This window comes from Micromesistius poutassou (genome assembly GCF_964030765.1).
Source record: "Micromesistius poutassou genome assembly, chromosome: 5".
NCBI classification, from domain to species: Eukaryota; Metazoa; Chordata; class Actinopteri; order Gadiformes; family Gadidae; genus Micromesistius; species Micromesistius poutassou.
The window spans coordinates 13,339,252-13,362,148 of NC_140275.1; the positions used below are offsets into that span (position 1 = coordinate 13,339,252).

Genomic DNA, 22,897 nt, shown 5'->3' on the forward strand with positions numbered 1-22,897 from the left:
AAAATGACATTGTACGACATACAATGTCGTTAAAAAGACAAAAAACAGGTCAATAGGGATGGTATGTCAATTTGACATAAATACAATAAAATGGCATTGCATGTTGTACTGTGTCATTTTAATGACATGGTATGGCACTCACCAGTAAATGGATACAATTACTGGTTTATATAGTGCTTTATTAAATCCCAGAATATTTTGCTGTTATTCGCCTGTGCGGGGTCACAAAAGAAAGGAGATGGGACATCAAAGAAAAGAGAAGATGACATCGCTCATTCACGTCGCATTACGCCTTTAAAGGTTGAGGGGTCTGGAAACTCCCGGGCCCGTCCTTATCCTGAGGAATACACAACCCACCCTGCAGACGGTCTTGTATGCATGGGGTACTAGCAGCCCCAGTGACCCAGCTGCTGTGCAGACTCTGCTGGGCAGGGGGGCCCCCAGAAACCCTGTGTGGATTCCCCCAGACTATCAGCACAGCCCCGGCACAAAAGTCCATCTGTTGAGGGTCGATACGGCTCTCGCCCCGAGAGCCATTCATTGGTTTAGTAAGTCAGTGAGAGAGCGAGCAAGCGAAAGAGAGGTATGTTACATTTTTTTTTGCCAGATGATTATTCCGATTTATTATAACTGAAGCATATTCTTCCTTGAAATAACACAATTACACAATCTGCATGTACATGCAGATTGTGTGTGTGTGTGTGTGTGTGTGTGTGTGTGTGTGTATTTTTGTGTGTGTCACATGTTGATACTGAGAAAAACATGCAGGAAGATAAATTAAGACAGGATATGTCATGTGCTGAAAATATGTTTTTATTTGCCCATGGCTCTGAAATTCTGCCAAAAAGACTATGTGCAAACAAAGCAAATAGTCACACTATTATACTATATAAAAGTTACACTAATGTTGGCTGTTTCAATTTGCTGGCACTCGTAACACATACATAAGGATATATATTTGCATATAATCAATACCTGTATTGTAAAAGAAACTGAGGGTATAAGCTTGTATCAATTTTATAAGAGCCTTGAATGTAAACAATTTCGACTATATGTCAAACAAAAAATACTGCATGAGAATAATATCTTGATTAAAGCATTAATAATGGGTGATAGGCAAAATACTTGTTAGCAACATATAGTAAATGCGGTTAATAGAATTGATTAATCCTAAACATCTGAACTCAAATACTAAGCAGCAACACTGCCTTTCTCCACAGAGAAACATCTTCTGCGAGTTTAGAACTGTTGAAAATAAACATTAGCCAAAGCTAACAAAAGCTTATGTATGTCAGAAAAAGAATACTGGTTCATGCACTATAAAATACGAAAGCCAAGCTTTTAGGAGACTTATTATCCAAAAAGTCTACCACTGCATATTTCAAAATAAAAGCACTGTTCTGGAATTTAAACGCAGAACCAGCCAAGTAACTCAAGCTAAGTGTATAGGTACATTTAATGTAGGTTTAATTAACTGGGTGACTAAAATGAAAGGTTACTGCATTCTATGGAAAGCAACTGCAGCAGACAGTTAAGTGAGTCATTTTTTATCGTCTTTTTGTGGTTTATAAGGCACAAGTTAGGGTATTTGAGATTAAGCACAACATATTTTGTTGTTTTTTTCTCCAAGGTTAAAAACATTTCGGAAGACTAGGTCAGTGGCAAAATGGTTCGCAATTAGGACCATGTAAAATATACACACGGGTATAGGTAAAACATGCTTTAAGACCAAATAAAAATATAACACGTTTTCTTATCAAACCAAATTGGCTTTTGATATCTTCTTATCCTTTGTTTTGTCTTCAGAAGATCCAATTCTACCAATTCAAAAAAGTGCATCCAGTAACAATAGAAAAGCTGGTGTTTAAAGATTATCTTTTTTCAATATATGATTGTACTTTTTTTTTTTAACACTGTTCCAATCTGAAATATACAAAAGACAATGGCATATCTTTTCCATTTGCATCCAATTTTGAGCCCGGCACAGATGTGGAGAATCCCCCGGAAACAACGTCAAATGGTGTCTGTGCCACAGTGCTCGACAGAGTATAATTGTTTGTTTGATAGATGTGATGACTTATCTTCATCCTCCTCCTGCTTCTCCTGCTCATTCATCCTCACTCTTGCTCCCGTCCGTCTGATCCTACAGCGGGAGAAGAAAGACGACAGCGGAAGAGAAGCCAGGGAGTGTGGATTTAGAAACAGGATAATCACACACTCAGATTGGGACTAGAAGAGAAGACGGAAAAGTCAAAGACTGAAAGAGATTGACACAGAGACGACAATCGCGAGTGCAACGAGGATACTTTGAGACAGATGGACGCAGCGAGAGAGAGAGAGAGCAAGGGAGAGAGACAGAGACAGAGACTAGAGAAAGAGAGATTAAAGATCCAAAACATTGTGATGAAGCATGATGCTTGGCAGGGATGTCTGGTGGAAGGTGAAATCAATCATGATCACGCTGGGGTACAAGAGAGGAACGTTTGGAAGTTTAGCCTCTGCTCTTTCTGCTAATACCTCAGAGAGTGGAGACATTCAGTGGGACTCTGAAAAAGACACCTCGAGAGGCTGACTTAAAACCTAACTGTCAGACTACTGAGAGTACTGCCTAAAAGGACCCAAGACAGCGCCGATGTAAATGGAAGGTGGTCCAGCCCACAACAAACATGACATTTTCTTAGAAAAATATGTCTACTAATATGAATGGAAAAATAAGGATGTGGATGGGTGGCTCTGGTAGCTATAGGTATAAACGGTTTTGAAAATGACAACCAATTGATTAATGGGTTCATGGGCAATAAACATATGCATTAAAGGTGCTGTAGGCTGTGGTTACCGAAATTGTCCATGTGATGCTTCACTGGCTATGCGTCCCAAAAAAGCTGCACTCAAACCAGCCATTGCTTACTCCCTTTGTCCCAATCCTCCTTTGTTACACCCTCACAGACTTGAGCAATCAAACACTCCCAGCAGTTTTGCAGGCCTGCGCTTTCAAGGCATGCTGTTCTTGAATGCTACCACAGAGTCCCCTTTATCTGGTTATGTTAAACGCATGTGGTTCTTCCTGTGTAATGCTCAGCGTGGACCAACATATTGAAACACGCCTGTATGCAGGCAGGGGTCTGAATGCAGGTCGCCTGCTGTGTAGGACGGCATCAGGGCCGGGGCTGGTGAATCAAGCGTGCTCGGCGGCGGTTTGCGGTTTGCAGAATGTACACAGCCAGCCAATCACGTTTCAGTCCTATTCAGAGGGGTCGAGCAAAAAGGAACGTTGAAAGAGTGCTGCCTATAGGGCTTGTACATCAGATGCATCATGGGATATTTTGGTTATATATATAACCATCATATACCATCATCTAGCCTAATCCAAACTTTGTTATACAATGTCAATGAGAATCGCTGGGGCAGTTAGGGTATAATAACAAACGCTTACTAACACTAAAAAATAAATAAATGGTCCTTATTTATATAGCGCTTTTATCCAAAGCACTTTACAGTGTTGACTGACATTCACCCATTCATGCACACATTCACACACCGACGGCTGAGTCAACCACTCAGGGCGACAGCCAGCGGTTACCAGCCAACCCGCTCTACCTCCTGAGCTAATGCCGCCCCACTCAATGACTAATCCATGACCAAAACACCATCACTACCAATAACAATCCTATGCTCCTGTACTTCTGCAACAGAGGTGGTCATTGCGATGTGACGTCACGATGTACGAGCCCAACAGTGTAAAACATAAGATAGCTTGAGTTATCTGGACAGGACAGATGTACTATTCTCATGGGCTCACTGGAGTAAATAAAAGGGGCTAGAGAAAATAAATAAAGCATTGTGAATGACAAGGCCTCCAGTTAAGAAATATGTCTTGGATTTAATTATTTGCATCGCCTGGCTGGTGACAGTGGGTGGGAACAGCTTGCTTGGGATAATTCATTATGCATAGGTGATGGGTCGATACCTGTATGATGTCGGGGTTATAGCTCGGTAATTCCAACTTGGCTGACGCACCTGCGAGGCGGATTGCATAAATGTAGATGCAAACTTTTGAAGCGAATAAGTGAATTAAAATATTCATTCGATAAGAGGTAATTTATTTATGATATTGCAATTAAAAATTTTAATAATAACATAATTAATAGCTGAAGTTATTCTACTTGTACCTAGCAAATTAATGATGCTTAATCAAGAATAAATACATTTGCAATAAGCTACTGAGCTTATTGTAAATCGACAATAAGCTTAAACTTTCTTCAAGTTCAAAGTAAAAACTAAAAACGCAATGCGCTTCTAATACCTTAATTAACCAATTCTTACACCAACACCGAAATTCAAATGCAATTGAGCTCCATCTCATTTACCTTATGTGTGCACTCCCTCAACAACTCATTTTCTCCTTTTCTCTTTATTGAACCGTGAGTCTACAACACGACAAGCATTCATACAGGGCTTATGGGCCAGGTGCTGGGTTTATATCTCCGTGAAAAATCAGAATAAAAACAACTATTTTTGCAATATGCATGCATGCATCGTACCGCCTACGCTGAAACGTAAATAAACCAAGTAGAAATTTTGGAAAAAGGGGCACCGTGCGTCACATCCGGACACGACGGACCCCGAGTTAAAGTTATCTCTTGCGAAAGACGCGATGCTGATTCTACGTGGAAAGGGGGGGCAGTGATGCGCGGCGACCTACATTGTCGTCCTGCTCCTGGTCGCTGTCGTCGTCGCTGACCACGGGCTTGGCCTTCCCGCGGCCAGGCCTCTTCTTCCCGTCCTCATCCTTGGCCAGCTTGATCTTAACGCGCACCGACTTGGCTTTGGAGGAACACAGGAGAGCAGGAACGGCATGAGATGGGAGTCAAACCCGAATGCAAATGATCTACGTAATGGCCTGGCCTTGCTCGTTCCCATGCGCTATGTATATGGTCCTATAACATTTCCATCCTTAAGTATAGGGGGTAAAAATAGCACTGATATGGGGAATTAGGTTGTTTTTCATTCCGACAATTTGCCATTTATTTAACCTTGCTGCAATTTGATTGACAGCTCCAGACTTGAGTCCTGAAGGAATAAGAGTTATTCTGGACTATGGAGATATTTTCTTTATAACACCGAATCGCAATGATATAATATGCCTGTAATAGTACGTGTGCGTGTGCTTGCAGGTGTGTGCGTGTGCGTGTGTGTGTGTGTCTGTGTGTGTGTGAAGAAAGGCCTGGCGGGGGGACTTGGGGAGATAGTGGTAAGGTATTGAAAGTGGATTCCATTTATATTCATTCTCTACCTTCTGCTTCTGATTCTTCCTCCTCCTCCTCGTCGTCGTCTTCATCACTTTCTTCCTCACTCTCCTCCTTCTTGACAATCTTCTGCCTGGCACTCCTGAACACCGACTGAAGCACGATGGAGTCCTCGTAGATCTGGAGAGGGTGAACAGTGTACATAGAATAGTGTATATAGATTGACCGATTACTGGAGGATCTGTGCCAGGCGGGGAAACACAGTTTTAGCACGAGTGACTTTATAGCCTTTCATGTATTCCGACAGTATTCATTTCCCTCGGCTAATGAAGAGGAGGTGAAAATGACAAGAGTCTTGGCATGAAGAAAGTAGTCTGGGGACCGGGTGAATTGGAGCGGATTCAGACACAGGATGGGGACTTTAGGGATCGAGTCCAGTTCACCCCCACGCCTTTGCACCTTAGCAGAATATCCGACTACCTCTTAGTGCCACATTAAAAAGTGTGATGATCTATTATTGTACATGATCTGGCAGCCTCTTCTTGACCCTCTCCCTGGAGGTGGAGCTGGTCTGCTAATAAGGGAGCACCCTTACCCTCACCTTAAAGGTCTGCTTCATGATCCTTGTCCTTGGTGTTTAAATAAATGGTCGGTGGAAGGTGTTAGACCAGTATTTTCAGTTTTTATTGTTTTTCTTTTTAACCTTGAAATTCATTCCCTTTTGTCCCTCTTGACAAGAATGGCGGATAATGGAAATAAAAACAATTTTGGGTTAAAAGATGTTTAAAGAACCGTTCCCTTCATACATGCTAAGCGAATACCCTTTGTGTAAACCATTTGAACTCTGCTTTGTGTGATCAAGAAATCGTCACACTTTCAACACAACACGCTGCAGGGGCTCCATGCAGACAGCGGTGAGGAGGAGTGCCGTAGCGGCGGCCTGACCTGGGAGCCCTCCAGGTTGAAGGTCTGGGCGTTGTGACACAGCAGCATCACGTCCTTCTCCAGGTCCCCGACACCCCGATACTTGTGGTTCCTCACGCGGTCCTGTTGGCGCAAAAACCCTATGTTTGTCTGATTGTATACTTAGCTGCTTTGCTTTCTCACGTCCGATGCCTTTTTAAAAAGTTTTAATAGGCAGGCAGTGAGTTTGTTTCAAACACTTGTAATTAATGTCAGTGAAAGAAACTCACTGACCACTCACCAATGTCATAATTTAACAGATTAATTCAGACAGATGGACTACCATTCATCATAATTATTATAAATAATTATATTCCTAGCGTTAGAATTTACGACTGGCCTTGAACACACCTTGATCTTCTTGAAGTCCACAGGCTTTCTGATCAGCTCATAGTACTCCGGGAGCTCTTTCTTGGATGGCAGCTGGACGAAAACCTCACTGAGTTGTCTCCCTGACCTGTGAGACAATCACCATGTACAATGTGTAAAATTCTGGAACCTTCCACATCTTTACCCACGCTTGAATGTCAACTTCCAAAAACCATCCCTTTTTTTTAACCAACGGCCTTTCTCACCAATGTCATTGGTATTTATTTTAAATTGACAATTATTTTTCCTCCAAGTAACTAACTGATAGTCTTTCTGTGAAACACAGTGATTGATTTAAATTGCAACAAGAACAATTACATTGAACCAGCTCTGACTCATTCCCTAGTCTCTGAAATACCACAGATGGAAAAGGTTGTATTTCAGCGTTTCTTTTCAAAGTCAAAGTCAAAGTGAATTTTATTGTCAATCAGACCATGCAACAAGTAATCGGAATTGTGATTCCCCATACTCCAAATGTGCAAGTTATATTTTTAACACACAACATATAACATAATAGTGCACAAAGACAACAAAAAATAAACACAACATATACAGACAGACAGTGGGCATATACATTATACCGAATATTCACAGTGTGCCAGAGTGAGGTGCAATATTGAGGTGCAATATAGTAAAGTGCAAAGTGCAGAATAGCAGCATGGAGATATATATGTATGTAAACATGTATGTTATTGTGCATGTTAAGAGCATAGTACAGACATTGAGTTTAGATTATTTAAACAGTCAGGTAATTTGTGGCTGCAGGGGTTGTCATGTTCATGGGATTTTCTTGAGTGAGTTGAGTAGTCTGATGGACTGTGTGGGAAAAAGCAGTTGCTGAGTCTAGTAGTCTTGCACCGCATGCTGTGCTGGCGCTTGCCAGCTGGTAGGAGGGTGAACGGTTTGTGTGCTGGGTGGGAGGGGTCTTTGGTGATATTGGTGGCTCTCTTGCGGCAGCGGGACGGCTACAGGTCCTGGATGGATGGTTGGGCTGATCTAGTGATCTTCTCTGATGTCCTGACCACACTTTGTAGAGCCTTCTGATCAGCAGCAGGGCAGCTGCTGTTCCAGACTGAGAGGCTGCTGGTAAGTTCAATAGCACCCCTGTAAAAGGTGGTGAGGGCAGAAGGGGGTAGGTCAGCTCTCCTCATCCGGCGAAGGAAGTGGAGGCGTTGCTGTGCCTTCTTGACTAGGGAGGTGGTGTTGGTGTTGATGGATCATGTCATGTCATCTGTGATATGCACCCCCAGGAACTTGGTGCACTGCCATTGATGGTGAGTGGGGTGTGTGGTATGTGTCTCTTCCTGAAGACCACAGTTATTCATTTTGTTTTGTTGATGTTGAGTTGTAAATTATTGATGTCACACCAGTTGATAAGTTAAGTCCCTATAGGCCGAGTCATCATCGTCGCGCATGAGGCGATGATGATGTCTGGCACAACAGTCATGTGTCATCAGTGTGAACAACAGAGGGGTCCCCTGGGGGGGATGTGTTGGGGGATGACTGTGTTGAAGGCGGAGCTGAAGTCGACGAACAGCATCCGCCAGAACTGTTTTTGTTTTCCAGATCAGCCAGGCATAGGTGGAGTGCTGTTGCTATTGCATCATCAGTGGAACGTTTGGGACAGTATGCAAACTGGAATGGGTCAATTGTAGTGGGGAGACTGGATGTTATATGAGCCATGACCAACCTTTCAAAGCACTTCATCGTGATGGGCGTGAGTGCTACAGGCCGGTAGTCGTTCAGTGTTGAGGCTGGGGATCTCTTGGGTCGCGGTATGATGGTGGCGGCTTTGAAGCATGCTGGTATGAGTGCTTGGCTCAGAGAGGTGTTGTAGTTCTCGGTGTTGTTCTTGGGGGACTTCGCTACTATTTTAGCAGTTTACTCAAATAAATAATACTCAACGTGGGTGAAGTCTCTGATCCTCAGTAGGAGCACATCTGAACAGCTAGCGTTGACTCTGAATAGTGGTGACATCTGACTTTGCAATCATCATGATATATGAAATGTATCTACAGTATGTTTATATTGCCTCAAAATTTGTATATTGTTGATTTGGATTGAGAGGAGCACCTTTGATAAGGTTAGACTGTGGATTTCCTAGTGACAGCAAGGTTTTAATAATAACATAATGGATCTTATGAAAAAGCAAAGCCAAACATTAAGGGTTTTTCTGGTGTCTGGCACAACCACAAAGCACACAGAGGAAAGGAAATGAAATGAGCCTGTCACATTTTACATGATTGAAAACATTTTCTTTGTGCTTAAATAAGAATGATCCCTTTAGAGAGTATAAAATAGGGTTCCTAGAGCTGCTCCCACAGAGTTGGAGAGTTCAGACACATTAGGGTGAATATTAAAACGTCTATCACACATCAGGAAATACAAAGCACCAGTCACCTGGGAGATTTCACTGCGTAAGTTGCCGCCTCGGGTCTCTTCAACATAATCAAACAATCGGGTAACGTGGATCTTTTAAACGTCGAGCCCAGACAATCTTTTAATTCAACATTTGGATGTATTCTGATATATTGTTGATTGAATCTTGTCAATCTTTCTTGTCAAAAGACTGAAACCCATATGCACTTATCTATGAATATAACGTTTGTTTCCCACTGTAATTTCGCTGCGATTTGCTGTAGTTTAAGACGTTTCCGTGACGTTTCTCTTATTGGCCATTACAATGACAATTCTAATGGTTCCAATCCATATCTTCCGCAAATATACAGACAAATTACTATAATTAAATCCAGGGAATCAGTTCTGTGTATCAGTTCTGATGGATAATAAAAGGGTCCTTGGCAGCCACTGAAAAGGCTGAACACGACTACAAGAAAAAAAAAAAAAAAAAGGTGATTTAAATGTCAAGTCACGCCTTCTGTGTGGCCCGACTCAGACTCTTTTAAAAGTTACCGTCTCGGAGCACTTTCACAAACTCACATATAGCACAACTCGGTGATTACAGCCTCAGAACAAAAGCCCTGGAGTTGAAGCTAAAGATGGAAAAACCGAATAGCTCCAGAGGCACCTCAAAAAGAGATCCTCTCTTGCCAGAATGACAGCTATGTGGCCGCTGGTCCAGCAGGCATGGAGAGCGTGGCAATTAGCCCAGCAACACAGACAGAGACTCCTCTCCAGGATTATTAGGCACACAATAAAGGCAGCAGATAGAAACACAAAAAAGAGACACAGTGACCGTCCACAGAACAACAGGCTTCTCTCATCTGGCCGACAATGACGTGATCATTAGTAGTGATCATCGAGATCATTACTAGGCTCTGGGAGTGGGCGGAGGTTTTTAAAAAGACAATTTCAGGGCTCCCGCCAGGTTCCTCACTTAGGAGCAGAGGCAGCAGAAGACGGAGGAGGACGCAGTGCGTCCGGATCGGGGGGTAAGCTGGTTGACAGGACTGCCGTCACGATGTCCGGAGGTGGGCCACAAAATACAGCCTAGCGTGGGGGTGTTACCGTGGTGCAGCAGGGGCTTTGATAATTGACGAGCCTCCGCCAAGGACACAAACACACACTCCTCCGCCCAGCTGTTACCCTTAGCAACAATGCGTAAGACCCGTTCAGTCAAACCCCTGGAGCGACCCGGCAGCCAACATGGGGACGACTATGGGCATACTTCCTATTGGCTCTTGATGTGTGTGATGGAATGACTGTGTAGCAGGCTCACAGGTTTTACTTTAGATTGTAGCTGGAGAGCCATTCCAAACAGCTTGTTTCAGCAGTGTCAAGTTATCAAAAGTCTTGGTTGAAGTGCCTCTACGAGTTCAGACGAGGTAGCTAGGAGTGGTTCCACTTCAGTCACTGCGCCCGACGGACAAGGGTGGATGGCTTGAGGAAGATTGTCTTTCGTATTGCTGAGGTATGGAGTGTTATGAGGTTCGGCCTGTTAGAGCAACTGGCACTTTTGGGAACAGCAACAATTGGTGGCTTTCTTGGATGAGTCAAGAATAAATTGAAATGAAATAGAATTAAAGGCTTGGATGAACTAAAGTCTCATCTAATGGCGTGCGATCAATCAGCGCTCTGAAAGCAATCATGTCTGTTTGTGAGAAATCGCACACTGTGACAATCTTGTTCCTCATGTTTGTAAATGTATCGACCATTTCCCGCTTCGGCTATTTGAGGCTATACAGGGCCTGACCATTATCTTCTCCACTGTAACACATTAAGGCTAAAACAAGTCTGGGCAATTTCTCCCTGTAACAACTATCGTTTTTTATTCCATTCTGTAATCATTAATTCCAATCCTAGGTTGAAACTCCTGTGATGGGAAAGGGCTTGAGTTTCAACGGAATTAGAATATTGCTGGAATTGCTGCAATGGAAAGTTCAGAATCTGTTCCGAGCCTAAGTTGAAAGGAAAAAACAGGGTTTGAGGGAGCATCTATGAGTGAGATGCTCTGGTGAGGAACAGGAAAAGCAAAGAATTTGGAGTTTTGGAGTTTGAAAAGCACATTCCAGGAACAACTCCATGCAGACAGCACATATTTGTGTCATTTCCAACCGTGTGTATTCTGCCATGGTTAGATAACCAACAAACCCAGACACACACGTAATGTGTTCACGGGCCATACAAAAGCAGAGAGGCAACACACACACACACACACACGTAATGTGTGTTCACGGGCCATACAAAAGCAGAGAAGCAACACACACGTAATATGTTAATGGGCCATACAGAGGCAGAGCCGCAACACATACATAATGTGTTAACAGACCATACAGGAGCAGAGCAGTGACACATATGTGATGTGTTAACGGGCCATACAGAGGCAGAGGAGTGACACATGCGGGAGGATTTCTAGGAAATGGCCATCAGTTCAGGTTAAGAGTTTCTTCTCTGGTTCGAAGGCAGTTGACATGGCAACTTGCAATTTGTTGGGTGAGTGATAGCGGGGTCCTTTTAAATTGCTGTGTATTCGCAAAGCCTTGATGACCACCACTTTCTTTTTTTCAAAGTCAGTTTCTAAAAAATATTAATTCAAGGAGATATTAGTCACAGAAAAAGATCAAAACGCCAATAATAACAAGCCTCTGCAAAATGGTAAATCCTTATTTCATCGATAACTGCTTTTTTCCGTGCCAGGAAAAAGGAAAAAGATGACAAGAATAAACATACAAAAACCCTTCCTCACCCATCTCGGTAGTTGATGACGGTGTCGACCACGGCGTTCATCTGCTTTGTGAGTTTGGGGGGATTCGGGGACAGCTTCTCCACAGGCGGGCGTCCACGTTTCTTCTTGCCCTTGGAGGATCCACCGCCGCCGCCGCCGCTGCTGCCACCGCCACCGTCGGCCCGGCTGGTGGAGCCTCTGTCCTGACGTCTCTTCCTCTTGTGCTTCTTCAGGCGGATCTCCTCCTCCATCTCCTCCAGGTTCCCATCCTCCACAGCCTGGGAGCAGAGAGGGAACACCCAGGGGATTGAACACGCCGAGCCCCACTTTACTCCTGCACAAAAAACCCTCTCCTGACGAGTTCAGAAGACAAGAGCCGTTAGAGAACTGACGAACTGTAGAAGAGCTGGCAGGGAGGACGAGCGAAATAGTCATCCTGAGCAAAAAAAACCTACCCAGAGGCCTTCGACATTTGTGAAAGCACAAGTTGAGATGCTCAAAAATGTAAAGGCATAAAAGCACAGCTCATTAATTTTTGTTCACATTTTCACTTTTTCATTTCAACCTCTTGAAACTTGGATACAAAATATGTACTACATATTTTGAATTACATATTATGTAAAACATGGTGGAATTGATCTACATCCAGAAAGAATGGGCCACTTTTGTTTACATCTTCCTCTCCAAGGGTATAGAAAATGGCTGAACAGCAACATTCAGGCCAAATAATTTCAATTCATATATTCAATATTCATTCAAGATCAATTATTCATCTACAAAGAATGAAAATAAAATGTGATATCCTCCAAACTATAACCAGTTGGGATGTGTGAAGCAGTGAAGTGTGTTTGTACATGTCGACATGCTATGGGGTCTCTGTACTCACGAGCCTGCAGCTCTGTGAACAATCTGAAAAATGTTATTTAATTAGACCCCCAGTGAGTTCCCCAATAACAGGCTAACCAAGCGTTCCTCACATCGGCGGTATAGGCAACTGTTATGTCGAACGCCCTGCTGTCAACGCTCAAACACCTAAGCCTTGTTTAATTAGGACATATGTCACATTAGTGACATAGCCTACCAACGCCTGGCTGTCACCTCCAAGGGGACCAGCTGGGAGGACTAGAGCGTGCTGAAAAAGTGGGCTAAAATCAAAGAATATTAATTTATGGATTCATCATTTGTGTACTAGTGCTACTCTGCTCTGTTCCATGGCTTGTGTAGCAAGGCTGTTGAGTTCTGGTCTGTTGGCTGTTGAGTTGGGTCGATGTGCACTTCTTAGATCAAATTGTCTTTGATCTGACATCACTGGTGTTACTTTCTTCTGGAAAAAAACACTTCTTAATCTATTATTCTGGGGTCCGGCGGGACATATGCAGACAGATGTGTTTTATTTTTTACTGATGGGTTATATTGATTCTCTGTCAATGTCCGTGTTCAACGCTTGATGGGCTTGGAGTTTGAACATATCATAACTGGCACCTTGGCACGAATCGCAGCACCATCCATGACCCATTGTTTCAAACACAGATCAAACATACACTTGAACCATCTGCTGTGTGTTGTCTATATACCACAGAGTTGGCCTTGGACCAGGAGTGGATCTGACCTTCTCTCAACAGCGAGTGGTATTAAGTGGTATTAGCAGGTAGAGTAGAATGCACTGATGCAAGCAGGTTAAAATAATCGTAAGAATATGTGCAGATTTTCTTTAATGTAATTATTCCCCATATTATTCATAATGTTTATCAAATGCACACATTATCAAAAACTAGATGTGCTGTAAGTAAATCTATAGGATGGTTTCAATCATGTGATCTCACGCCTTCCATCACCAACAATTCTAGAATAACAAAGCAATCAGTCGTTGTTAAATTTCTTACTATAAAACGTAAAAAAAAAAATCACCAAGACGGCGGCTTGGACAGCGCTTGGGCCATCGGGTCGTCGGAATTCAAAATGTCCGCCCGCTGTTTAAAAAAAAAACGCGCCATTACCCGTAACCACTGCTTCTCGGTGAGGGCGTCGCTGTAGTCCACGTCGCGCCGGCTGCGCGAGCCGCGGCCAAACATCTTCTCCTCCTCCTCCTCGTAGGTGAGCCGCTCCACCTCTGCCTCGTCCTTGATGACCCAGGAGGGCAGCTCGTCCTCCTCCATCAGCCGCGGCTTCCTCTTGGGGTTCCTCGCCTCCTCCCGCCTCCGGTCCATGTCCATGCGCTGTGGGAGGGGGGGGGGGGGGGGGGGGGGGAAGAAGAGTAGGGGGGGCCGGTCATTAGATAATGACCGGCGACGTTCTACACATTATCCCGCTGATTACACGGTTACTTGCCAAAACTAAAAAATAACTTCACACGCTGTGTCTTTTTACATTTACCATTCGTAGTGTTGATCAGCAGAGAAATAGTCTGCCAAAGACGTTGACGTCGCTTAGCAACCGAATCCGCTGGGGTTGATAAGTTACCGGACTACTTGTGGAAAGACGTGAAAAAATCCACTTTCCTTGACAGCGGTCATTATATGCTTTGCAGCGGTCATTATTGAAACATAATTCACCACCGGAAGTCGGGAAGGCCCATGCAAGTGAATGGAGCGTTCCACAGCCTTGAGAAGAGCCGTGTAATAATTTTCAATAATGGCCATAGCATATAATGACCGCTGTCAAGGAAAGTGGATTTTTTCATGGCTGTCATATCACTCCGCAAGTAGTCCGGTAACTTATCAACCCCAGTGTATTCGGTGGCTAAGCGACGTCAACGTCTTTGGCGTTTGGCGTTTGACTATTTCAGGTGTATGCAGGTAACAAATAAATTGTAAACAGACACACCGTGTGAAGATATTTTTTCGTTTTGGCAAGTAGCCATGTAATAAGCGGGATAATGTATAGAACGTTGCCGGTCATTATCTAAAATAAGCCCCTTCAGGGCGAAGCAAGACACCTCCGCTTGGCTTCAGTGTCCTGTTCGCCCTGTCGGGGCTTATTTCCCGATAATGACCGGCGTTGTATACATTATCCCTTACTTAACCGTCAGCTGTACAAAGTGGTAGAACTAGAAAAAAAGTTCTACCATATCTGCGTACCAATAAATAGCGCACCGCATAGCACCACCGTTTGAGAACCACTGCTCTAGACCATTGATTCTCAACCAGGGAACCTTAGGGGGTACGTCGTAAAAAAACTGTATGTAAACACCTAAAATCCCCATTTATTCTGTTGATGACGGTTCTGTTTGGGGCTAACAAAGTGTTAGTGAACATTTCTGTGTTCTTTTTGAACGGTATAAAGTGGTTAAAAGGGGGAAAAATGCCCCGCTACTTCTGGCTGAAAAGGCTTTTCCAGAGTTGTCTATGTGCTGAGCGCCCTTCCTCAAGCGAGGGGGACGTGGGTCTTGACGTGGTTTGACAATGCCCCTAGCATCTGCTTCTATGGAACCCAACATGTCTGTTTCTTCTAAAGCCTTTAAGACCATGTTCAACTTCAGATTAATCTTTTTGAAACTCAAATCCAAAGGAGCGGTCTTTGCCAGACAAGTAAAGAGCAAGTAAAAATAAACTGCAACAACAGTGCAACAATAGTGCAACAGGCTATTTGATAAATATAGTGCTAAAAGACAATGAAAATGCATGGATGCAATAACAGGCAATACACAGATAGAATCAAACTTTTTGAGAAATAGTCAGTAAGAGAGAGAGAGGCAAGTACAATTAACTGTAACAACACAGTGGAACACAATGGAACTAGTGCAACATCAACTTTTTGATCAATCAAATAAAATAGTGTAACAGACAATAAAAAAGGACTGGATTTAGTAGACTAGTTATTTTTTCACATATTTTGTAGCAAACTCTACAAAATATGGGATTGCATTTCAAGCATATCAAAAACAAAAGACAAAAACAAAGACACCGTAGGAGGTGTTCACGCAGAACCACGAGGACACACACATGGACGCTTCAGAAAGGCTGTGGCAGACTGCTCTGTAGAATTGCTCCAAGCGCTCGAGGTTCAAAGTTGTCTCCGTCACAATTTTGTGACCAATTGAACCGTTTTTTTTTAACAGTGGACAGGAGCCAAGCTCTCAGGATTGCTTCATTTTCGGAAGAAACAATTATTCTAGCACTGCCAAATTAGACATTTTGTTACATCTCCTTTGTTAAGCGACAATAATCCGCCCCTAGCGGTCAAGGCAGACATCTTTTAACGTTAATGCACGACCAAAACCGCCCCGAAAAAGGCGCATCAAAATAACAGAGCTGAGCGGAGCTGTTGTAAACGCTGTTTACAAATGTGAAATATGAGGATAATTATAACACAAACATTTTGATGAAATAAAATATAGGCTTTTGTGTTCCTCACCATGAAGAGTTCAAACTCATCTTCATTCCGGGCTATCATCTGGTTCAGCGTTTCATCATCGGGAACCTCGTCTTCCTCCTGGGTAAACAAAGACGCATACATCCTAACATCAGAAGAGTCCTCCACCTTATGCGATGGGCATGCGCTCTAAACATGCATAGCGCCAGTGAAAGTCCAAACAAGAACAAACCGTTGTATCCAGGTTGGCACTGGAATCTGTTCAATCCAATACTACAACTACAACTTCTAAAGAAAACTGCTCTTATTTCGTCTTGTCTGGCATAAGTCAGACCCCAAAAGTCAACCAGGCTAATAACGCCCACATAAGTCGGACCCCAAAAGTCAACCAGGCTAATAACTCCCGCATAGTCAGACCCCAAAAGTCAACCAGGTTAATAACTCCCACATAAGTCAGACCCCAAGTCAACCAGGCTAATAACTCCCACATAAGTCAGACCCCAAAAGTCAACCAGGCTAATAACTCCCACATAAGTCAGACCCCAAAAGTCAACCAGGCTAATAACTCCCACATAAGTCGGACACCAAAAGTCAACCAGGCTAATAACTCCCGCATAAGTCGGACACCAAAAGTCAACCAGGCTAATAACTCCCGCATAAGTCGGACACCAAAAGTCAACCAGGCTAATAACTCAACGTAGACTGGTAGAGGATCTCCCTCCTGGCTGCTGTTCTCTTTCCTCCTGCCGATCACCTCGTTCTGCTCCTCGTGCTCCAGGATGGCCTGGAGGAACACGCGGCGCTCCTGGCCCGAGGACTTCTGGTCGAACATGCCCGCCTGGATGACCTTCTGGTCCACGTTGAGCTTGTACTTGGCCGCCGCCAGGATCTTCTCCTCCACGCTGTTGACGGAGCAGAGGCGCAGCACGCGCACCTCGTTCTTCTGGCCGATGCGGTGGGCGCGGTCCTGGGCCTGCAGGTCCTGGGGACGCGGTCAGCCGGTTAGGGGGGAGGGGGGGCGGGGGGGGGGGTGGAGGGAAAGAGCTTTGGATGGCTTTCAGCCAATTTTCATCATCATGCCAACGCGTGATTTATACTGCGCTATTTGTTGTGTGCAAAGCTGCGATACAAAGAGCTTAAGGGTGCTGAAGGTAAGATTAGGGGGTTGTAAAGCAAGAGCAGAAACATCAGCAAGGCTTTTAAACTAAAGAATAAAAAAACGGCCCCTGGCTCCCTCCCAACATCTCTCAGCCATTAAGAAGTGATCCTTGATTTTTCATTGACAGATTTACGGGATCAATCACTTAAGACATGAGACACGGTCAGAAATGAGCCCGTCCCAAATCGATCCACTCCAATAATAGCTCTTAAATCTTCCCCATGGCTCAACCATCAGTAACAATCAGTACAAACAAATATTGGTTTAAGATGATTTTTTGCAATGTTTCCTAGTTTTATAGAGGGACTAGGGAATAACAGTACATCGGATTCCTCCATCTGGAAGCTCGTCCCGAGGTTTTGTATTCTGTGTTCTGTGTTCAAAAACCACATACAGGCCTCCAGAGGAGGCCAGACATAGCTGCAAGAGAATGAGCTATATCTCTATTGACTAGCTAGGGTTAAGGTTTCACGCACTCCTTATTACGTCTTCTAGCCTGCCTACAAACCTGCACATTGAGCTCGGGAATAAACTAGAGGGGGGATTTACTAGAGGTGGGATTTACGGAAGGCCAGGCTTAGGGGATATAACTGTGGCTGTGATAAAACTGATAAACTCAGCAGAAAAAATTATAACTTGATTCAAACGCCCATTGTCGAGTTTCAGGTGGGATAAAGGCAGATTGTCAGTAGCACTTTGAAAAGGACAAACATGGGGGAAGGGACAGCGTATCCACAGACGAACCTGGTGGGGGTTCCAGTCGCTGTCAAAGATGACAACGGTGTCGGCCGCCTGCAGGTTGAGGCCAAGACCCCCGGCCCGGGTGCTCAGCAGGAAGATGAAGAACTGAGACCCCTTCTCGTTGAATTTCTTAAGCAGCTCGGCGCGATCCTCTGACTTTGTTGTTCCTGCAATGACATGAGCAGCTTGAAACAACCCCAGCACAATGTGTAATGGGTAAGCTATAAGAACCGCTTTGTTTTGTTTCCGTGAACGTGTAGGCGTCCTTGTAATGGAAGATAATGGAGTCAGCAGGCGCAAATTTGAACAGAAAGGATATCTGCTGAGCACTATTCATGTCCAGTGCCTATTATAATACATATATTGATTTTAAATGTACATTATAATAGATGTATACCATATGTGTTGCTCTACCGTTGTTGCTGTGTTTAGAACCAATGGAGAACACGGAGCGGATTTCTTGACTTAATTAATTAATTAACCTAATTACTCATTCAACAGATCTGTGAAATTAGATTGCACGAGCACGCTTGTTATCTATGAGCAAGCTTACATTTCAAGACAGTGAGTATACGTAAGGCTTGCCTAATACAGAGTTGATATCATTACAACATTAGGAAGTAAAATCAGCGCCACACGTTATTGACTTGAGTGAGTCAATACACTGACACAAACATTTGTATTGGCAACACAAACGCAATCTCTTTTCAGGCACAGCAGACTGGAGCCCACTGTTTTGTTTTGTTTTTTTGAGACGGCTCCCAGGATCTCACCAAACAGGGAATCTTTTCCATGATTGGTATTGGGAATCCATCCTGCCTTCAATCAAAGGTGGATGAATTGCAACACTTCTCAATGGCAGAGAAACAGAGGGAGTGAGGGAGTCGATATTTTTAGGTAGTTCTGTCTCTCTTCACAACACTGGTCAGGGAAAGGGAAGGACTTTCGAGCTTTCATCGGAGAAGGAGATATCGGTTTCAGTTACATATTGCAGATATTTACTTCAAATGTCAATTTTTTTGTAAAAAAAACCCTCCATATTTATTCTCTGTGTCTCTGTTCTGGTGACTTTTTACCGTAGTTTATCCAGCGAGCCTGTTAACCCAATTCAGCTACCACTGACTACCTTGAAGCTTAATTCCACACAGGAATATTGACTCAGGAATACCGACTGGGATATAGATAACATCCAAAAACATGCCAAGACAATACGAGCAAAACAAAAACAAAAAGCAATTAAAACCACAAAACCACACTTCAATGTCATCCACCTTAAAACGCCTCAGGATGAGAACCACAGGAGGCCGATGCGGTTAACATCCAGACTAGACCAGACTCACCGGTGGCATTGATCCTTTCAATGCCATCTTGTGGCATATTAAAAACAAACTTACAACAACAACAACCACAAAACTCCAATTCGGATGACAGTGTTATCCGGGGTCATGTGTGTGTCATGTGCTGCTTACCGTCAAGGCGTAAGTAGGTGAAGTTGCGGTAGGAGAAGTAGTCCTCCATGATGGTCATCAGAGTGGTCATCTGGCAGAAGAGCAGCACCCGGTGCTGTGTGGCCGCCAGCTTGGGTAAGATGCGGTCCAGCAACTCAAACTTCCCTGATGCTCGGTAGAGGTCGGGCCTGGAAGAACAAACGCAGCAGAAGCCGGGTAACGTTATTAAAAAAATGTATCGCTTTATTTAATATCTTTTTTAATGTTCACGACGAGAACATTGCTGTTCTGTATTTTCTGCTGAGGCACATTCTCCCGCAGGGATTCATTAAGAACTTCAATCGTATCTAATTTCATCCTCCACCAAGTTAATAAAGGCTAAGTGCCTCAATGTACAGTGTTTACATTGTTTTATAGAGCTTCAATTATTGTTATATTTTAATCTAAATAAGAGCAGCTTTATTAAAAGAGGAATAGTGAAAACAAATCTTGTTTTTGGAAATGACACAATAAGAAACCAAACAAGCCTAATTAAGAAAAAAATTAGTGGCAAGTGTGACTTTTTAATTTTATGCAAAACCAAGTTGGCTCCATTCTCTTTGCCTGTGTAAGCATCACAAAACGTAAACTGCATCCTTTTCCAGTTACGGAGATGTCAATCAAATACCACCCAACACCCACTAATATATGGTAATATATGGATAGAGCATCAAAGCATTATGCCACTCATCCTACACACGGTGCATCCATAGCTTCTGTCTCCAGGAGAGTACTGTCTACCACTTAGTCATTATGTCTGCTGGGGATGGAGGGTTCCAGAGTTATTATTCCCCATCGTCGACATTATATAAAGGGAAAACCGTGTGGGTCTGCTTGGACCTTTCGCCACCCACCTCCCCCGGCCCCCTCTTGTAACCAAATTGCCCAGTTGTCTCTTGGCAGTTGATGGCTGAATCACCACCGACCAGTTTGGTTCGTCTCTTTACGGATATATAGGTACCCGTATTGCTCATTATTCTCAGACCTTATGATGGGTATTCGGATAAAAGAGAAATCACCCGGGGCTGTGCTAGAATGTGGGGCATTACGTAAAATTGGGGCTGGGCGATTTGTGAGATTTTCAAAGTAATGGACGATTTTCTATTTGAATCATTTTTTTTGATATATATGGTCCATTGTTTGCAGCATCTTACTAATGCCCCTTTTTCTACTGTATAAATCGGGAACATATCTTTTACGTATTATGTCACCGCATCGGTGATGGGCTGCCACCAGAGCCCAATCTTGCCATAAAGAATGACTGTTGATTATGCTGCTGCCAAGGTGACCTGCTTTTTGAGCAGGCTCGAGATGGTATCTGCATCTCGTGGTGTGTTCCACATAAACGTCACTAAACGTTTCACTAACGTGAAAAATGGTATGGAAGGCAAAACATTTTAATGTACGTTGTATGTTGTTTACATGCAGACAACATGTAGTTAATGGTTAAAAAATCTTGTATTTTTGTACTGTTCGGCTTTCCATGGTCTGTGCAGCAGTTGACTGCAGTGTCTGAGAGAGGGTTACGCTTATTGGTCATTTAATATGTAGTACAGCGCCACAGTGTGTGTGATGTGTGGATGTGTGGAGCTCGTTCTGGATAGCCGTTGATTTTCACGATGTCCGCGATAGAGTTACACTTTCCAAACAACTATAGTATAGTAGTAACGCTAGTCACACTACAGGGTGTGTGGATGTGTGGGCTCCATCTGAGCTGTGATTTACTTTGATGTCCGTGTCCGAGTCAAGCTACTGAGTGGCTTAGCTACTAAGCTGCTCACTATAACGCATCATACACAACAACGTTAGTAAAAAAGTCACGGGTCATAACACACCCATCTCCTTCCCAGAACTCCACATAAAAAACATTTTTTATAGTTTTCGAATCCCAGCTCATTCGAACACTGCAGGTTCACTAAGTCTTTAGGGCAAAACAAATCTGCGGCGTCATTTATAAATCATGGTCTTGCCTTTCAGCCAATTCACAAAACAGAAGGAAAGTAAAAAATAAAGTAAAAAATAAATAATCAGTGAAATATAACAAATCGCCGAGCCCTACGTTTAATCATTCTATTATACATAATTAAAATTGAGGTGTTACACCACACGATGAAGCTATCTAAGGCTAAAGAGCACACCTCCATGCTTATAAAATAATAAAAAAAGAAAATAAGCCCCTCCAGGGCCCCTTCGCCCTGTCAGGGCTTATTTTCCAGGGCTTATTTTGCGTTCTATAAATTATCCCTTACATATTAAACACCCTCATTTGTTTTATTGCAAAGGTTGCTTTTTGTTTGAAATATATAATCTCGGAAATCGATGTTTTGCACTTTTATTTCCCTACGGGAGAACGATTTGGAAGACTTTTTGTTTATGCTGAAAAGTGTTTTATTTTCAAGCAAAAAAAAAACCTTGTGAGAAAAACGATAACGCACCCACTGATGATGCCATTGGGATAGCCCAGGTGTTCAGCAAACGATTCCTGAAAGGGAGAAGAAAATGTTAGCGACCCATTTATTTATTATTGTGGGTACAAAACTATTGTAAGACAACTATGTCAGAAGAACTGATGCCTGAACTAATCGCCTTACTATGGCATCCTGCAATATGCTGTTCTGTTCCATCTGTAGTTGTTTGATTATAGCTGCTAGAAATAGTACATTTGCAAAATTTTGTAAGGAAAAAGCAGGAAAATGTCATAGACCAGGAGGTTGAATTGGCCAATAATGGTGTATTTATAATTTTTTAATTTGCCTTTGTTTTCTTTTACTTATCTATTTTATTATTTTCTTTTCTTTTATGACTATGTTTCTATGTGAAGCACTTTGAGTCTGCCTTGTGTATGAAAAGCACTACATAAATAAGTAATGTGCCTTGCCTTTAGGATTGTATACAGTACAGACCATTTTCCCTTGGTGGCCATCTTGGTTCTAAACCAACAACTGTCAGGGCTTTCTACATAAGCCTAACCATTTTTGTACAGCACTCATCTCAATGGCACTCATCTCATCTCAATGTTTAGAAAAGTCAATAAGACCATCGACCCGAGAACTTTGAAATCAATATACCGCAATTTGCGTGGTCTGGATCTCCTAAACAAACCACTTAATGAGCAACAGGGGCTGACCTCGATGTGTGGGAACATATACGGATGGTTGCAGATCTTCTTCAGCTGCATGATCGTGTTCATCAAGGTCTTCGCTCCTCCTTTGCCCTGGGGTGAAATTCAAAAGGAAGTACATGGTAACCTTTCAGCAATGTTGCTCCCACACTCCACCTAGGTGGCTTTTACTTTTGAGTATAATGACACGGGGCAGGAGGTGACAGGTAACATGCTGCCATGCAGGAGATCTCCCTGTGTGTGTGTGAGGTGACTTGCCGTCATCCACACACACACTGCACTGTAAACCATCAGACTAAAACAAACAGAGTCCCGGCTGGTTTAAACGGTTAGCAGTGTTGAGATACAGCATAGGCATGTTTATTTACATTGACT

The 22,897-nt window shown here is 43.2% G+C and overlaps 1 protein-coding gene across 5 annotated transcripts in view; it reads right to left on the reverse strand.

Annotated features, from left to right (window-relative positions):
* Nucleotides 1–805: 805 nt before the first annotated feature.
* smarca2 (SWI/SNF related BAF chromatin remodeling complex subunit ATPase 2) overlaps nucleotides 806–22,897 on the reverse strand; it is a 54,819-nt gene continuing 32,727 nt past the window's right edge. For 4 of the 5 annotated variants that reach the window (XM_084468674.1, XM_084468676.1, XM_084468673.1 and 1 more), the window contains 13 exons: nucleotides 22,529–22,615; nucleotides 21,837–21,883; nucleotides 19,384–19,550; nucleotides 17,918–18,081; nucleotides 16,712–16,996; nucleotides 16,057–16,134; nucleotides 13,701–13,919; nucleotides 11,725–11,981; nucleotides 6,561–6,666; nucleotides 6,192–6,293; nucleotides 5,294–5,426; nucleotides 4,703–4,824; nucleotides 806–2,143 (listed from right to left, as the gene is read on the reverse strand). In XM_084468674.1, coding sequence (XP_084324800.1) covers nucleotides 2,108–2,143; nucleotides 4,703–4,824; nucleotides 5,294–5,426; nucleotides 6,192–6,293; nucleotides 6,561–6,666; nucleotides 11,725–11,981; nucleotides 13,701–13,919; nucleotides 16,057–16,134; nucleotides 16,712–16,996; nucleotides 17,918–18,081; nucleotides 19,384–19,550; nucleotides 21,837–21,883; nucleotides 22,529–22,615 — 1,803 coding nt within the window. In that variant the 3' untranslated portion in view covers nucleotides 806–2,107. The remainder of the gene's footprint in view (nucleotides 2,144–4,702; nucleotides 4,825–5,293; nucleotides 5,427–6,191; nucleotides 6,294–6,560; nucleotides 6,667–11,724; nucleotides 11,982–13,700; nucleotides 13,920–16,056; nucleotides 16,135–16,711; nucleotides 16,997–17,917; nucleotides 18,082–19,383; nucleotides 19,551–21,836; nucleotides 21,884–22,528; nucleotides 22,616–22,897) is intronic. The other variant, XM_084468677.1, reaches the window with a different exon arrangement.